Source organism: Zootoca vivipara, chromosome 12 (assembly GCF_963506605.1).
Source record: "Zootoca vivipara chromosome 12, rZooViv1.1, whole genome shotgun sequence".
Taxonomy (NCBI): Eukaryota; Metazoa; Chordata; class Lepidosauria; order Squamata; family Lacertidae; genus Zootoca; species Zootoca vivipara.
This window is the reverse complement of record NC_083287.1, coordinates 19,886,589-19,903,508: the sequence shown is the minus strand read 5'-3', so window position 1 is coordinate 19,903,508 and position 16,920 is coordinate 19,886,589. Positions and strand designations below refer to the sequence as shown.

Here is a 16,920-nt window from a genome sequence, read left to right as displayed (position 1 = left end):
ACACTGTGCTGGCTTTTCAGCCTTCCAACTGGAGCCGGGACTTCTCCAAAGTCTGCAACTGGGTATGCTGGAGACAGTGGCTGATGGGGCACATACTCCGATTCACTTCCCCTTGCTCCATCATTAGGAGTTTTTAAACTGTGCTTGGATTAATTTGTACCGTGCATTTTAAGAGGTATACGTGATTTAAAATGGATGATCTTGCATGTTATTACGTTTGCATTAAGAATTGTACACTGTTTTGTGAGGTCTTTTATGTCCTGAAAGGCAGTTTAAAAATCATGTTATAAGCCCCCTCCCCCGTAACCCCCCATCCTCTAAAATAAGCCGGTTTGTTGATTCAACCAGTATGGACTTATATGTGGGTTGGAGCAAGATTTAACTTTAACTTTTCTTTACAGTTTTTTGGTTTCTGTCTAATGTTATTCCTGTAATATCTGGTTTCATTGGCTAGAAAATTGTAACAAAATTTTACATAGCTGATACAGGAGTTTTATTTGCATATAAAAATATACTCCTATAAAAATACACAATTCTTTTTTATTGTTTTAAAAGACACACCAATCATTCAAAGCAATGTTTATCACGATTGCCTCCATCCTTTCTTTCCCATTCCAAATCCCTCTCCTAAACTGGGTTCGCCTTTATCCCATATAACTTTTATTGAACAAGCAGCTAGGCCCTTAGGTATATTTCCCACAAAGATGTATAAGTTTAATTTTAGACAGTCCAATCTACTTAGAGGAAAAGAAATTAAGCATTGTGCCAAGTAAGGCCAGATATTTAATAAAACAAGCCTTATATTTACATTTTCACAAGTCTGGAGGTAGTAGTGCTTAATTACCATGAACACCATCATTTATTTAGAGTCCACAGTGTGCTAGATGCATTAAGTATGTATTACAAATGAAATTGAAACCAAGGAAGCATAGCTCTGGGATCTATGATAAGGAAGCAGAGGCAACAGCCTAGGGAAGCCCTTAAAACAACTGTGGGGGGGGGGGGAAGCGGTGGTCCTCTGGCAGTGTTGAACCATAACTCACCATCCCTATCCATTGGCTATGCCAGTTGGGACTGATGGGTACTGGAGATCAATCACCTCTACCTTAAAACAGGCAAAAGAGGTTGGATGTGTTTGTCTCTCCAGTTCATTCTCATTTAATGCCACTTTTTAACCTTTAAGGGGATTATAACGTCCTTCCAGTGCCTGAGCATATTACAAAGAGGCAGTCTGTAAGTGAATAACATTTTTGAACTAAGTTGGTCACTTGGCGCCTCATGGTCTTTAGGAAAATAATAATAATAATAATAATAATTAATATTTATCCCCCTCCCTTCCCAGTCAAGACCGGACTCAGGGCGGCTAATAACAAGAATATCAAAGCAAGCATAAAAGAAACAATTCAATTAAAATGCTGATTAAATACAATGTTAAAATTCAATTTTAAAATTAGGAATCTACAAGTGCAACCTCATTTAAATATCTGTAGGATAAAACCTTAGGGGAGGGTAACACCAGGGTCAGACTGAGTCAGTCCAAAGGTCAAGCGGAACAGCTCCGTCTTGCAGGCCCTACGAAAAGATGACAACTCCCGCTGGCCCTAATCTTGGCCCCCCAGATGATGTTAGATTACAGATTCCATCATTATTGCCCATCCATGCTCACTGGGATGGATGGGAGTTGGAGTTCAACAGCAACTGTCACAGGCCCATGCTTGTAAGGGAATGGTTGGCCCCAGCTCATTTACTAAGACATTCAGAATCAGCATCCACAATTTCCCCAATACATATAGACTTTTCTGTTTGTTTCCCTTAGACAGGTCATCCGTGGCTCTAGAAGGCATTAAAATCTTTTTGCAGCTAATTAGCATGGCCCAGAATCCCCTTTTATCTATTCAGTGTTCCTTTTCTGCTTCATGTAATTCACATTGAATTAGCTGAGAGGATGAATGACTCTGCAGTAGGTAATTGTATTTTAAACAATAAGAAACCCAGGAATAAATTAATTTGAAGGCTGCAGATGCTTTTTAGATACACGATCATTAGCTTTTATACAGAGGCAACATCATCAATTTGCATGGCAAGCATATGATTTTAATTCTTTTACTAGTAGGGGAATCTGATTTTGTTTTGACAGCAGAATCAGCACACAAAGACATAACACTGGTAATGATATTCATTTTCCATTTAGTAAAACAAAAGTGGGAGTTTGAGGAGTCAAACAATTGCTTGAACCTAGCTGGATTGTGGATGTGAGGTGAACAAATAAAATCTATTAGGAAGTGTTATGAATAATTCCAGAAACTGCTTTAATTGGATAAGGTCAAGCAAGTGAGCTCACAGGAATTGAAATATAGCAAGTCTATTAAAGTAAACTTCAGTGCTTTATTAAAATGATGGGAGCCTTATTAAAAATAAATCAGTGATGCATATTAATACCCTCTTTCCCATCTACCCCATGTCCTTGTGACTTCACTTCTCTTATGCACACATACCTGAGAAAAAGTTCTTTTTTATATTTCTGCTGTTCCATAATTTCTACTTTAGTTTGCAAGAGAGCAATTGTATATTAATGATCAGGGGTCAACACACAACAGTGCTCATTTTAGGAGATGCAAAGTTGTGGCAAAGAGCATCCCTAAAGAAGATACGCAAGCCATCTCTTAAACTTCTCCAACCCAATGCAGGTGAGAGAGGGTAGCAGGAAAATGTCCATTACATTGTGGAGTTTTACAAGAGGACAAAAGCGGGAAGAGGATCGCATGTACTGAAAATCTTAAAAGACACAGCATATAGGACATGGGAAGTTTCACAGAACTAAAGAAAGAAACAGCAGCTTACAATTATCTAACTAAATTATTCACTGCAACATAATTCAGAAACCATACGTCTCCCTTCACTGCTTATAATGCACTCTATTTATTTGCTGGTATTTAACAATAGTGTATCTGATTGACAGGGCCCTGTTTCTTTCAGATGTCGCTGTTTATGACTGAAACTCACAACCACTAATTTAACTACCTGTAGCGTTAATGAGAAGAAAAAAGTCTATATCTTGACAGGAAATCACTACTTGTCAATCAACCTAACATAGTTCATTGCATATGTAACATAGATAGAACCTACTTATAGACCTCCAATGATACATAGTGATTTGTGGAAAGATACCTTTGAATAAAAACTGAAATTAAAAGAAGTTAAATGTAATTAAATTAACATTTGGTGCTTCTGGATGGGAGTGGGGGGAAGGAATGTTAAAACAAAACAAAATCAGCTGTGGATTAATCTCTTTTTATGACTGATATAACAAATAATAAAAAACCACAATGCAAAAAAGTCACTATCTTTATATTTTGTAGTCCAGTTGTCTCTTAGAAGTAAAACATATGATCTGATTTATATGGCTGTTGTTTTCTACCATGATCACTTTTCATCACATGAATCAGCCTGAATATTACATTGTACTGGGAACAATGCGATCCATTTTATAAATGTTTTGCTTCCATGTGTTTTCTTCCCTCCCCTACAGATAGTAACTTTATCCTTGCAAATGCTCAGGTGGCTAAAGGATTCCCCATAGTTTACTGTTCCGATGGCTTCTGTGAGCTTTCTGGATTTGCACGAACGGAAGTCATGCAGAAGAGCTGCAGCTGTAAATTTTTATATGGTGCTGAAACAAATGAGCAGATGATTCTTCAAATTGAAAAGTCACTGGAAGAAAAGATAGAATTCAAAGGAGAAATAATGTTTTACAAAAAGACCGGTGAGTATAATTTCATTCATCAGACTACAGTATTTATTTTGCGTATGAATGTTCAGAAGGCCACATATATGTATCTGCATGAAAGTACACGCTAAAGTTGTGAACCTTATTATGAGTTTTTGTTAAATTCGGTATAAAGTAGATTATATTCCACATTGTCCATAATTTGGGATTGTATTGAAACACTAACCCATGATTGTGGTAACATGTAACTTGAACTCATAAGACTAATTGACAACACAGCTGATTCAATATGTATTTCACAACTTGATTATGCACCATTTGAAATTGTTGGCTGAGCTTGGGAGACTCTCAATGAAAAATATTGTACTGGAGGTGGGATGATGTGATATGAGCGGTAGTGCTTGATCGGTGAGGTTCTTTTCAAACATGGTAATTATCATTTCAGTCACAGAGTTATGAAAACGCATGTTTGAACTGACCTTTGACACCCATGGCAAAATATACCAAGGTGTGTTACATGCCTACACTGAAATGAATAGGTGCTGGATAGCTCTGAACTTTGTGCGATAAGTCTTCAACCTGCCTGCACTTTAAAGTAAGGTAAAGGTAAAGGACCCCTTGGGAGGAAATTGGTCCCACAACAAGAACCCACAACAAGTAAGTCTTCAGGCCTAATGGACTGCAGGCAATGCCACATCTAGCCACAAGAATGCTTTATTTTTAACATTGTAGTTGTATCTGAAATTTCAAAAGTCAATTTGGAAGTTCCTGCTTGAAATAGTGGGGATTTTTTGAGGAAATTCAACAGAAGCAAAAGGAATTTCAGTAAGACTATGAAAATTCCTGAAGGTGGTTTCACATGTCTATACTAATGGCGCGTAGCAAATGTTAATTGTACACATTATTTGGGATATTTCAATGAGGAAATGTGTCATTGTCCCTTGAAGAAGCAAGCTGGACATGTCAGGTTGATGGATAACAAAAAGGAGGAAGAGAAGGCAGGCTCTTCCTGGTTTTCAAGTGAAAAGGAGATAAAAAAAGAGGGTAGCAAAAATAAGCAGAAAAAAGAGGAGAATCAACTTCTTTGCTGTGGAAATATATTTCAGCTCAGAACACAGCTCTTATTTAGGGGGGAGTATGTTCTGGAAACGTTTTCCCAAGTTTTGAACTGATGGAATTCTGTTAATTCTGCTGGTGCTGGGGAAAGGGGATGGGCTGGCAATTTTCACTGATTGCTCCTTTCTGCATGCCTGTGTGCCCTACTCTGGCAGTTTGTGGGACCCTTCCAAACAGAAGGTGGCCCTGAGGGACATGGAGGAATCAGGAACTGACAAAAATCACTTTCCTATCTCCTTTCTCCAACAGGAAGCCTCCATTGGTCCCAGTTCCCTGTGTGAATGGATAGAGGCCTTCTGGAGGCCTTCTGTTTGCACAGGAGGAAATCTGACTCTAAATTAATACACACAAAAGAGAGAAACAACACTGTGTTTATGGTACTAGAGAATCATCTCTCTCTCTCTCTCTCTCTCTCTCTCTCTCTCTCTCTCTCTCTCTCTCTCTCTCTCTCTCTCTCTCTCTCTCTCCACACCCACCCCATAAACAGAAAGGCATGAAGTTTAGTGAAGTTGCCAGGATGTTAATGGAGTATACCTTTAAAATGTAGCATTGCAGGGATGCTTCCGAAAATTCAGCAGAATCATGTCCTTTGACAGCATTAGCATTTGAAGGAGACATGCCACTGCGTCTCTAAACCATATTCCTGGAAAACTGATGCAAGAAAGATAATATGTAGAGATAAATAATTTACAAATACTGCTTGAATATGAGCAATCCTCTTGCACCAGTAGTTTCAGAGCCATTATGCATGTCAATGACTAAGCATTACAATATGGAAGGGTAGACAATCACTACTATAACACAACTCTCTGTTCATTTCGGTGGGGGCTGGCCAGTGAACTAGGCTATACAGCAGCAGGAGAGGTTGGTGAATGGAGGAAGCAATGCAGTAATGTGTTTACTTATGCATTTCTCAAGTTTTCCAGTTCAAAAAGGGGAGAGCCCACTGTGTGTCCAGAGTTTTTGAAATGGGGAAAAAAATTCAGAAAGACCTAGTGCTTAGCCTTTGTACATTCACCCACCAGTTTCAGCAGGTTAACAGGAACTCTGTTATTCAGTTGCATACTTCCTGATAGTTGCAAAGTATCAAGTGGGGTCTTTCTACAGTTCCATTTTTAGATGGAAGGATAGCATTTGTACACAGGTTGAAAACAAGTAATAGTTCAACATAGAAGAACTAATTTCACTGAACAAATACAGCCTCTTCTTCCTTTCAGCTGTAAATTGGCTGTCGATGATACAAAACGAAAAGAACCAAAGTTGTTTGTTAATGACATGGAGAAATAGAGATTAGAAGCAGGAAAGTGATACGACCTTTGGAATCTGCTTCCCAGGTTGTTTCATGGTACAGTCAGATTTTCCTAATGATACAGACATACTGATCTCCTTTTAATATGCATTTCTTGCAGGTAGCATGCTTGGGGCAGAAGTGTCATTAAAATCAAGGTGATAGGATAGCTTTCCAGTATTTCTCATACCAGGCAAAGAAGCAAATGTACTGGGGGAGACAACTATTATTTACCTTTGTTGTGTCTCTTGTAATGAAACTTGGGGCTGTACAGTACAGTGGTACCTCTGGTTAAGAACTTAATTCGTTCCGGAGGTCCATTCTTAACCTAAAACTGTTCTTAACCTGAAGCACCACTTTAGCTAATGGGGGCCTCCTGCTGCCGCCGTGCCGCCAAAGCACAATTTCTGTTCTCATCCTGAAGCAAAGTTCTTAACCTGAGGTACTATTTCTGGGTTAGCAGAGTTTGTAACCTGAAGCGTTTGTAACCTGAAGCGTTTGTAACCCAAGGTACCACTGTATAACAGTAATGGATCTCAGTTTTCATATGCAGTTGTGCTATTATTGACATTTTTGTCCCATACATTGCAGATATTTTAATACATTACATGAACTATTTTAGAAGCAAAAAAGCCTTGGGACATAATAGGAAAAAAGTGAAATGTTGTGAGACTGTTCTGCAATTTTAAACCTAGAACCAGGAGGAAGTTTGACTTCTCTAATTGACAGACCTGACACACTTTCAGTGCAGGCTTGCCTAGAGAACAAGCAGTGATTTCAGGCACATATCCGAATTCATAATACAGAGCATTTTAAACACTGAAAAATAAGCACAGAACTGAGCTAGGTAAAATGCTATTAGGAAATATAGTAAGTATTTACTATAGTGGCTACATTTTCTTGATACATTTTGTTTCTATTAGATATTGAACAGATATTCTAAAAGTGCTCTTTTATCTGGAAAGACAAAAGCTCAGTTTGAAATCTCAGTTATATCTTTGCCAGTTGCTTTATAGCATCAGCAAGTTGCAAGTTTATTTTTTATTTTTTTGTTCACATTCTGACCAGGCGCTCATCTACAGATTGAATTGCTTTCATCCCTGGTCACACCCACACCACTCATTTAAAACACTCTTATATCACTTTAATAGTCATGGCTTCTGCCAAACAATCCTGGGAACTGATGCTGAATTGTTAGGCATTCCTTCACAGTGCAATTCCCAGCACCCTTAACAAACGGCACTTCCTAGGGTTGGAGTAGGGGGAGAAGGCATGGCTGTTAATGCTGTATGAGTGCCTGGTGTGGATGTGATCCATGTCTTCATTCTAGATTAAAAGGAGCTTGAAATAAGGCACCTGACAACTTCTGAAAACTTAGGTAACACACAAGTAGGTCAGAATCAAGAGAACAACACAACTAGTTCCTCTAGCTCAGGAGGGTTCGGGTCCATGCTGGTGGTTCCATCAGGCAGGTGGTTCCATCTCACCATCTTCTGTAAACTCTTAGCTTTTAAAGTTCAGTATGGATTTTCATTGCGTACAGGGATCATAGAGAGGGTGGTCAATGGAGTGTCATGTGCTAAAAGGGGTGGATATTGTTGCAGTCAGGAATGTTGGGTGTGCATAGTGAGACGGCTGCCTTTGGTAGCTGATTTTGTGCATCATGAATGGGCAGGAAATGGTTTGTTCTTTAATTTCTTTCATTATTTAATTTATTGTTGTTGATGGTTATTGTTGTTTTCACCATCATTTTACTGCCAGGTGATGAGGTGCTTATGGGATTTTGTGATTCTGGCGGCAAAAATAATTTGATAGGCTTTAGGTCCTAAGCTTAGGGTGGCCGTATCTTCTTCTATACATGGGACAGTCCTCTGCAGGGTTATTGGAGGATAGTGGTGGGGGAAAACGTATTTGTATGTGAGTTTATATATATTTCTTTAATATATGTACCAGTTTTTCCTCTTGTATTGGGTACACATCCACACACCCTACCATTTTTACAACACTCTTTAAAACATGTTTGTACCACCCTGTTTATAATCCCAGGGTGATGTACATACAACACAGTGAGTTAAATATAAAATGCAACACTAAAACATTGGAGAAAAACCTTACTTTTTAAAACAAGCAGGAGATTAAAATGCCTGGGTGAACAAAAGTGTTTCAGCCTAGCTCCAAGAAACCAGCAACGTGCTGGGCAAGCCTCTGTAGGGAAAACATTCAATAAATGGAGTGCACTGCTAAAAACGCCTGTTTCTTTGTTACATATCACACTGCTAATAAAGGGCTTAATAGGAAGCCAGAGGCAAGGGTATGCTCCATTTGTTCCCCACTGTAATTTTAACTTGGGACATGATGTAAAAGTACCATACAATACGAATGATAGTTATAATTAGGTGGGAAATGCAAAAATTCACAGAGGATTGCAATAGGTATGGCATTAGCCCAGGCAGTCACCAGGCAGCCAGTCCTATCTGTTGAATGTTTGCCAATATTCATTCATTCTCAATGAGGGTTTCTTGGCTGTAATATCATCAGACAGGAAGCATTACACTGTCAAAACATGTTTTTTTGTCGTTGTTTGTTTAAAAAGCATGCTGTGTTGATGAAAGAACAGTCAAAATGGCTCCAGCTAGGAAGTCAAGTCTTATCGAGTGCTTTTTTCTTAAATAATAATAATAATAATTTATTATTTATACCCCACCCATCTGGCCGGGTCTCCCCAGCCACTCTGGGCGGCTTCCAACAGAAGAATAAAACACAACAATCTATTAAACATTAAAAGCATTAAAAACATTAATGTTCAGGGGTACTCTCATTTTCCTACTCATATTGAAATACTTGACCCTCAATTAGGCCAAACTTAGATTCAAAAAATGTTTAGGGGTATGCCCCCCCCCCGAAAAAAGTACTGGTCTTATCAATGTATTTGAGTCCTTATGTTCTTATGATTTACTTACTTGGACTTTAAGTGAGTTTTTTGAAGTATGTGCCAGCAAAAGCTTTTCAGCAGTTTTAGCCCTCTTCAGGATTGATGCCAAGTTAGAAGGACCTCTGGACTAGTCTAGCTTTTAATTCTTTTGCTCTTAAGATCTCTGGCAGAAATATTTACAGATAATCTATGAAGCAAGTAGGATGATAACTTATTATATAATGGTATTTTCTTATGAACAGTTTTACATAGTAAGTTGCCCTGAGTCAATAACCCCTTCATTCTCTTGTATCTTGGATTTTATTCCTCTCTTACATAATTGCTCCTGAACAATTTTACATTTCAGAGATAAAGAGGGAGACATAAAAACAAGCAGAGACAGAATGCGAGCAAGAAAAAGTTATTTGTATCCTATAGAATGGATAGAAATGAGTAGGAATGATGCTTGCCCCTCCTGACAGCCCCCCAAATAAAATTGAATTCTTAATGTTCATATTGAAAGCCAGTGTAGTGTAGTAGTTAGTGTTCTGGACTAAATGGGGTGGGGGAGTAATATACACCGCCTTGATATTCTTGGAGGGACAGGTGGGATAGAAATGCAATAATCTTAGATAGATAGATAGATAGATAGATAGATAGATAGATAGATAGAACTCAAGGAGCTTTCAAATATTCAGTATTTATACATAAAAATTCTAATTTAGTCATTGCTTCTCCTCCTGCAAACAAAAAAGTTACCTTTGGGAAGGGTGCAGTTGGAATCATAGAACTGTAGAGTTGAAACGGACAACGAGGGTAATCTAATCCAACCATGAAGGAGCTTCTCCACCCCATCGTTCAACCCGGACATTCAGGTCCAGTACTGAGGGCCTTCTAGCAGTTCCTTCACTGCGAGAAGCAAAGTTACAGGGAACCAGGCAGAGGGCCTTCTCAATAGTGGCGCCTGCTCTGCGGAATGCCCTCCCACCAGACATCAAAGAGAAAAACAACTACCAGACTTTTAGAAGACATCTGAAGGCAGCCCTGTTTAGGGAAGTTTTTAATGACTGATGTTTTAATGTATTTTTAATCTTTTGTTGGAAGCCGTCCAGAGTGGCTGGGTAAACCCAGACAGATGGGCAGGGTATAAATAAATTTTTATTTTATTTTATCCCCTGCAATGCAGGCAGGCATCTTTTGCTCAGCATGGGGCTCAAACTCACAACCCTGAGATTAAGAGTCTCATGCTGTACCAACTGAGCAGCTAACCCAGAAGTTGTAGCAGGTGGTGGGTTGCTTCCTTCACACATATATCCATTGTATGCAGGCAACAACCAATTTACCTGTGTCCAATTGATGTGCGGCCACGCACGTGTGCATCATGGCCAGAAAAGGAGGCAGAATGGAGCGGAGGCGTAACGGGGTGGAGCAGACTTATGTCTGCTTCACTGTCATGCATGATGACCCAGAACGCAACCCCCCGCCCATGCAAATAGGGGGTTGCCTATACAGTAGTAAGGTACACCATAAGCCACACAGTACACTATGTATTTTTCATCATTAGTTGCTGTACATGTATCAGCCCTTCCAAAAGCAACAAAGGTAATTCAGTTTACTAAGCCCTATTAAAGCCCATGGAAGAGCCTATGGGGGTACAGCCAGCAGCCCAGCCATGTCAGATAACTGCCAAATGTGCATGAATTAGAGGGAGGGAGTTAGCAAAGTGTAAGCATGGTTGAGTTGGAGTCATGGTGACATTGGGATCAAAAGTTACAGCCCTCCTCCCCCTGCTCACTTTAGCCGTGTGTGTGTGTGTGTGTGTGTGTGTGTGTGTGTGTGTGTGTTTGAATAAATTGGGCCTCTCTTGTTACATGCAGTATTAAAAGCAGCAAATACAACATGATAACTTACCGGTACAAGTTGAAAGTTACTCACATTCCTTTTATTGAACAATTTCTGGCTGGATCATATGACTGTGCAGTTTCATCTGCTAAATCTGGAAGAATAATACTCTCTTAAGCATGTAATTCCTCACCATGCTGTAAAATCCCATTATGAACTTAATGTGGCAAAGATGACTACCAAAGCCAGCTTTCAGCTTCTTCTGTGTAAAATGTCATTGTTGTTACAATTCGCCTTTAGGAGATTCATCCCCAGAATGTTAGCAGGCAGAAATTCAATGTATTGAATGTCAATGTTGAGGAAACCTAACCTGCCAGATCCTGGTGTGATCTTATTTGTGCTATGGCACCAACCGAGGTTAACCACCCTCTTCTAGATTCCTGTCTTCAAGGGAAAACTCGTCCTGATTTTTCCATGTGTTGCAGGCAGTGAAGAGGAGGCGGGATCTCTCACTTCCTACTCTATGTTCACTCCAGTCTGATGCAGAAGGAGAGGGTGGGAGCAGGGCCGTCTTAAGCATATCTGGCACCCTGGCGCCGTGGTGCGAAGATCCCTCCAGCGGCCCCCCTGCCCCATTTCCTAGCATGGCTGCCGCAGGCACAATAGTGCGGCACCCCCCCTGGCGGCCCGGCACCCTGGCGCATTGCGCCACCCAGCCTTGCCTTAGGGCCAGCGGGAGATTTAGCAGAGGATGGAATCTGCTACTGAATTCAAGGGTCATTTGCTCCAGGCCTCTCTGCCCGACTCTTGGGAATACCCCTCCTCTGCCCGACTCTTGGGAATACCCCTCCTCAGGACACACCCCTTATCCTCAGGCCAAACCCTCATTGGCCCTACTGTGTGGCATCCTCGAGTGTTTTTGCCTAGCTACAAATACACCCTCGAACTCTAATAGTGTGTCAGGGGCTTGGACTGAGAAGTATTGGTGGGGCCGTCCCCACTTCTCCTGAACCTTCCCAAGGGCAGGAGGACAGTATTGATTTAGGACAGTGGTTTGCAGAGGGGCATAGTCCAGAGGGGGAAAGCTGGAAAATACTGGGTGAGGAACAGCTAGAAGAGGAAACACCAGGACAGAGACAGCTGGCAGATTCAGTGTCCTTGGACAGCATTCCTGACCCCCCTTTGCCTAAGACTAGATGGGCATTCAGAGTGATAGAACAGAGAGCTCAGCGGCAACAAGCTCAGATTACCTGACGTAGGAGTGACGTAGATTAATGGGATTAACCTGTACTGGGAGCAACGCCGTTTCTAGAGAGAATGCATTCCTTTTCTCTCTCTCTGTCATTATTAAAGAAACCAGCTGGTAAGAACGTTCCCTTTGTTTGATCTGCTTATTTACTGCCTCTGGGGGAGAGATCTGATTCCCTGAAGCCTGACATTGTGCTTCCTATTTGTCTAGCTGGAGGATAGAGAGGGGTGTGGAAGTAAATTTTGTTGCTGTGCCCACTTTGCTGTTGACTCTGTCCATGGCTGGCATGTAGCCTCCATAAGTTTGGCTTCAAGGGCTTGTGCTCACCTGGTTTGAAAAGGATTCCGTGCTGGTTGAATTTTGATACTATATATATATATATATATATATATATATATATAGAGAGAGAGAGAGAGAGAGAGAGAGAGAGAGAGAGAGAGAGAGAGAGAGAGAGAGAGACTTTGTATACGGTAATATTAAATCCACCAACTCTTGTCTAGTTTTACCGAGTTCACAGCCCTGAGGGTGTTCAAGCATTGTTGCTGTTTTTTAACATTAGGATCTTACTGCAAAGAGGGGGTGAGATCTCTTTCTTCTCAGAAAGTAGCTAAGGGCACTAAACAGAATGCATAAATATAAATCTGTGAAGGAGATCTTAGTCAGACAGTGATTATGGACAGTGGCAGTGCCCTTTGTGTGGACTAGCTGAGGCAAAGGAAGTTATTTATTGTGAAAAGCTTTCTAAAAAACAATACCCCCCCCCCTTTGAAATGCCATATCATGATGTAATGCAGCATAGCCACTAGATTTCTCACACACCAGTAGTGTACAAATAATTGCATTTATTTAACATATTTATTTTCCTACATGTTAGAATCTTAAAAAAATGAAACTAGTAAAGATGTGAAAGCAATGACAGTGTGAAGGTCTCTGACTTCCACCATTCAACAAGTACTAAAAGTTATTGATTTTTTTCAGCTAGTACCTCAGAGGTTTGATCTGATTTCAGCTTGTCGGTGAATCTGGTATCTTCTCTCTCTTACATCATCGATGTTGGCTTATATTAAGGATGTATGTTCTGTATTATTTTATTAATACTATTGGTGCAAGTTCATCATGCTATGAACAATATTAAATAATAATAATAATAATAATAATAATAATAATAATAATAATAATAATAATAAATCAGTGCCTTGAATCGTGATCTGGCACATGACTTGAGCACACATGCTTTCCCAATTGATATTGCAGCACAGATAAAACAAGAATATAGAAAATGTTCCAAATTAAGGTTGGTTTCAAAAAATGATCAGTACAACAAGATCCTGATGCCCTTTCATCCATCAAAACATCTGTGAGCATTTCATTAAATTTAAAACTTTTCATGAACCTTTGTTGTTGTTTAGTTGTTTAGTCGTGTCTGACTCTTCGTGACCCCATGGACCATAGCATGCCAGGCACTCCTGTCTCCCACTGCCTCCCGCAGTTTGGTCAGACTCATGTTCGTAGCTTCGAGAACACTGTCCAACTATCTCATCCTCTGCCGTCCCCTTCTCCTTGTGCCCTCCATCTTTCCCAACATCAGGGTCTTTCTCAGGGAGTCTTCTCTTCTCATGAGGTGGCCAAAGTATTGGAGCCTCAGCTTCAGGATTTGTCCTTCCAGTGAGCACTCAGGGCTGATTTCCTTCAGAATGGATAGGTTTGATCTTCTTGCAGTCCTTGCCTGCCCCACCCCGACCTCCCACTGCCTCGTATCTTCCCCTCTTGGTTGGCGCCAGCAACCCGCCAAGGTGTGAGCAAGGCAGCCTCACCAGCTGCTATGGTTAGAGAGGAGCTCTAAATAAAATTAAAGAAATGGCAGGATGTGACATTCTGCTTCATTTGAAGATAACTCTTTTGGCATATTTACAAGGAGAGACACTGACACTGATGATTTAGAAATAATTGCTGTTGCAAGAACTGAGTATTCCAGAACACTAGAAATCCACACAGACAATCCAGACTGGAAAAAATAATAATTTGGAGACATTGAATTGCTCATGCATCTTATTTAGCTACAGTCCTAGTTTAATTTAATGTTGGTGGTTTCTTTGCTTTAGCCGCAACTGCCTGTTTTATTTAAACAGTGTTAACTATGTACGTGTTTCATTTATGCAAAACAAGTCAGTGATTATAGCAAATCTATTCATTCATTCATTGCTAGTAAAATTTACTCATTTCTCAAGAAGTTACTCAAGGAGAAAAATTAAGAGATTTGTTGAAAGAGAGTCTCTTTTTATTATTATTTTTGGAATAATAATTTCGAAGATAAAATACAGCCATATGTTTTCTTCTCGGAGTGATAAATAAATACTACTTCTGTTTATTCTCATTATTATATGGTCAAACAGTTTGTGCTGCCAATGTATTGAATCCTAATTTGTCTTCTGTTTGTTCTATATTTTATTATGTTCTAAATACAGAGTGATGTGGAAATGTGATGAACTGAAAACAGAAACAGAAACAGAAACTGATGGAGCTGCCCATATCTAATCTATGAGACCTTATTGTGCTAGGAGCAATCCTCTAGCCTAAAGTCTAGCACTCTATTGTCTCTCAGTCAGCTTCCAATAATAATAATAATAATAATAATAATAATAATAATAATAATAATAATAATCTTTTACTCCACACCTGACCGGGTAGCCCCAGGTACTTTGGTTGGCTTCCAACACAAATACAGCATCAAACATTAAAAGCTTCCCAAAACAGAGCTGCCTTCAGATGCCTACGAGAAATTATATAGTTGTTTAACTCTTTGACATCTGCCAAGAGGCAGTGCTGGATTAAATGCTGTGGAGGCCCCTAAGAAGTCAAAATTGGGGGGGGGGGGCGGGCAGAGGGGGGCTTGCAAATTATCTCCTAATAAGTTTTTGATTTTACCAACCAAAAAATTAAATAAACCAAAACAATATTCTTTTGATCCGTTGTCATGGGGCCCCTAAAAGGCGTAGGGCCCATAGGCCAGTACCTAATCTGGCACTGCCAGGAGGGCATTCCACAGGGCGGGTGCAACTACTAAAAAGGCCTTGTGCCTGGTTCCCTGTAATTTCACTTCTCGCAGTGTCCAGATTGAAGAATGGGGGGGGGATGTGCCTCCCATGCCTCCTGCCCTGGAAAACTGATACTGGAGTACGTGAAACCCCAGGTGTAAAAGATACTAATTATTCAGGGGGATCTGGATCAGTGCTTGTTGCTTCTGGAGGTAATAAATTGTGTGTCTCTAGATCCTGGAAGCTCCTGGTTAGCAGGGCCTGACTCTAGCTCAGTGTCAGAGTCTCAGTTCAGCACCTCCAAAGGTTGCACCACTGGTGTACCTGAATCAGCTGGTTACTCCTTCTTTGGGTCAGGATCCACATAGTCCAGTGCTATTTTTTCTAGAAAAAGAGGTGCCGGAACTTACTATGAACACCTGAGAGGTGCCAGAACTGAGTTCCAGCTGGGAAAAAAGTCCTGCCATAGACTATCAGGAACATAATACCACAGGAACAAATTGCTCACCTGAGATTAAGCAGGGGGGATTTTAAAAATCCCAAGGAGCCCTGACTACATTTTATTATGATGTATTGTTGTGGCTTTGGTAGACACTTTCCAAAATGTATGTCCAGTAGTTGTGTTCCTTCCAGTAGTACCTTAGAGACCAACAAAGTTTGTCATTGGTATGAGCTTTTGCGTGTGAAGAAGTGTGTATGCACACGAAAGCTCATACCAATGACAAACTTAGTTGGTCTCTAAGGTGCTACTGGAAGGAATTTTTCTATTTTATTTTTCTTTTGTTTTGACAGCAGACCAATACAGCTACCTACCTGTAACCAGTAGTTGTGTATTCAGACCTGATATCCTTGGTATGTGAATTTCATTTATCTCAACACACGAGGCATAATGCTGGAAATAACTGGGGAATGTTGCCATTTCCTCCCGCTGCATAAAGTATTTGTGTGAATGGCAACTTGCTACTATTAATCATGTTATGGAGTAGTATGTAGTATGACTATAAAAATCACAGCCAGCGTATTAAATACATCATACCCATTCAGGAAAAAATGAGTGATTTTAAACACATGTAATTGTATGCATTTTGAACTAGTGTGTTTAAACAATCCTGCCATGCTGCCGTAGTGCAATTAACACACCGCACAGAAGACATTTATCACAGTAATTTCCGTAGGCAGAGGGGTATCAGATATTCTCCTGTGTAGAAATCAAGCATTTAATGAGTTTCAACTTGCCTGTATTTAACAGCTGAGATTTGAGGAGCTGCGCTTTAGTTTCTATTTTAAGGCAGAGTGTGATTAGTTTTAATGTATTTGAAACAGTGGAGTTATACATTAGACACCAGGAATGTAACCAATGCCAGGGGGAGGGCAAGGAGGGAGAGATGGCATAATCTAAAGCAGGGGGCAGCAAACTTTTTCAGCAGGGGGCCGGTCCACTGTCCCTCAGACCTTGTGGGGGGGACGACTATATTTTGGGGGGGGAAATGAACGAATTTCTATGCCCCAAAAATAACCCAGAGATGCATTTTAAATAAAAGGATACATTCTACTCATGTAAAAACACCAGGCAGGCCCCACAAATAACCCAGAGATGCATTTTAAATAAAAAGACACATTCTACTCATGTAAAAACATGCTGATTCCCGGACCGTCCGTGGGCCAGATTTAGAAGGCGACTGGGCCGCATCCGGCCCCCGGGCCTTAGTTTGGGCACCCTGATCTAAAGTAATGGCATTTGATAGTGAATAA

At 40.3% G+C, this 16,920-nt stretch overlaps 1 protein-coding gene across 1 annotated transcript in view; it reads left to right on the top strand.

The window, feature by feature from the left end:
* The window catches only part of KCNH8 (potassium voltage-gated channel subfamily H member 8), a 157,469-nt gene that overhangs the window by 50,388 nt on the left and 90,161 nt on the right, over positions 1 to 16,920 (top strand). The window contains exon 2 of the mRNA XM_060280535.1: positions 3,530 to 3,763. Within this exon, the coding sequence (XP_060136518.1) occupies positions 3,530 to 3,763 (234 nt within the window). The remainder of the gene's footprint in view (positions 1 to 3,529; positions 3,764 to 16,920) is intronic.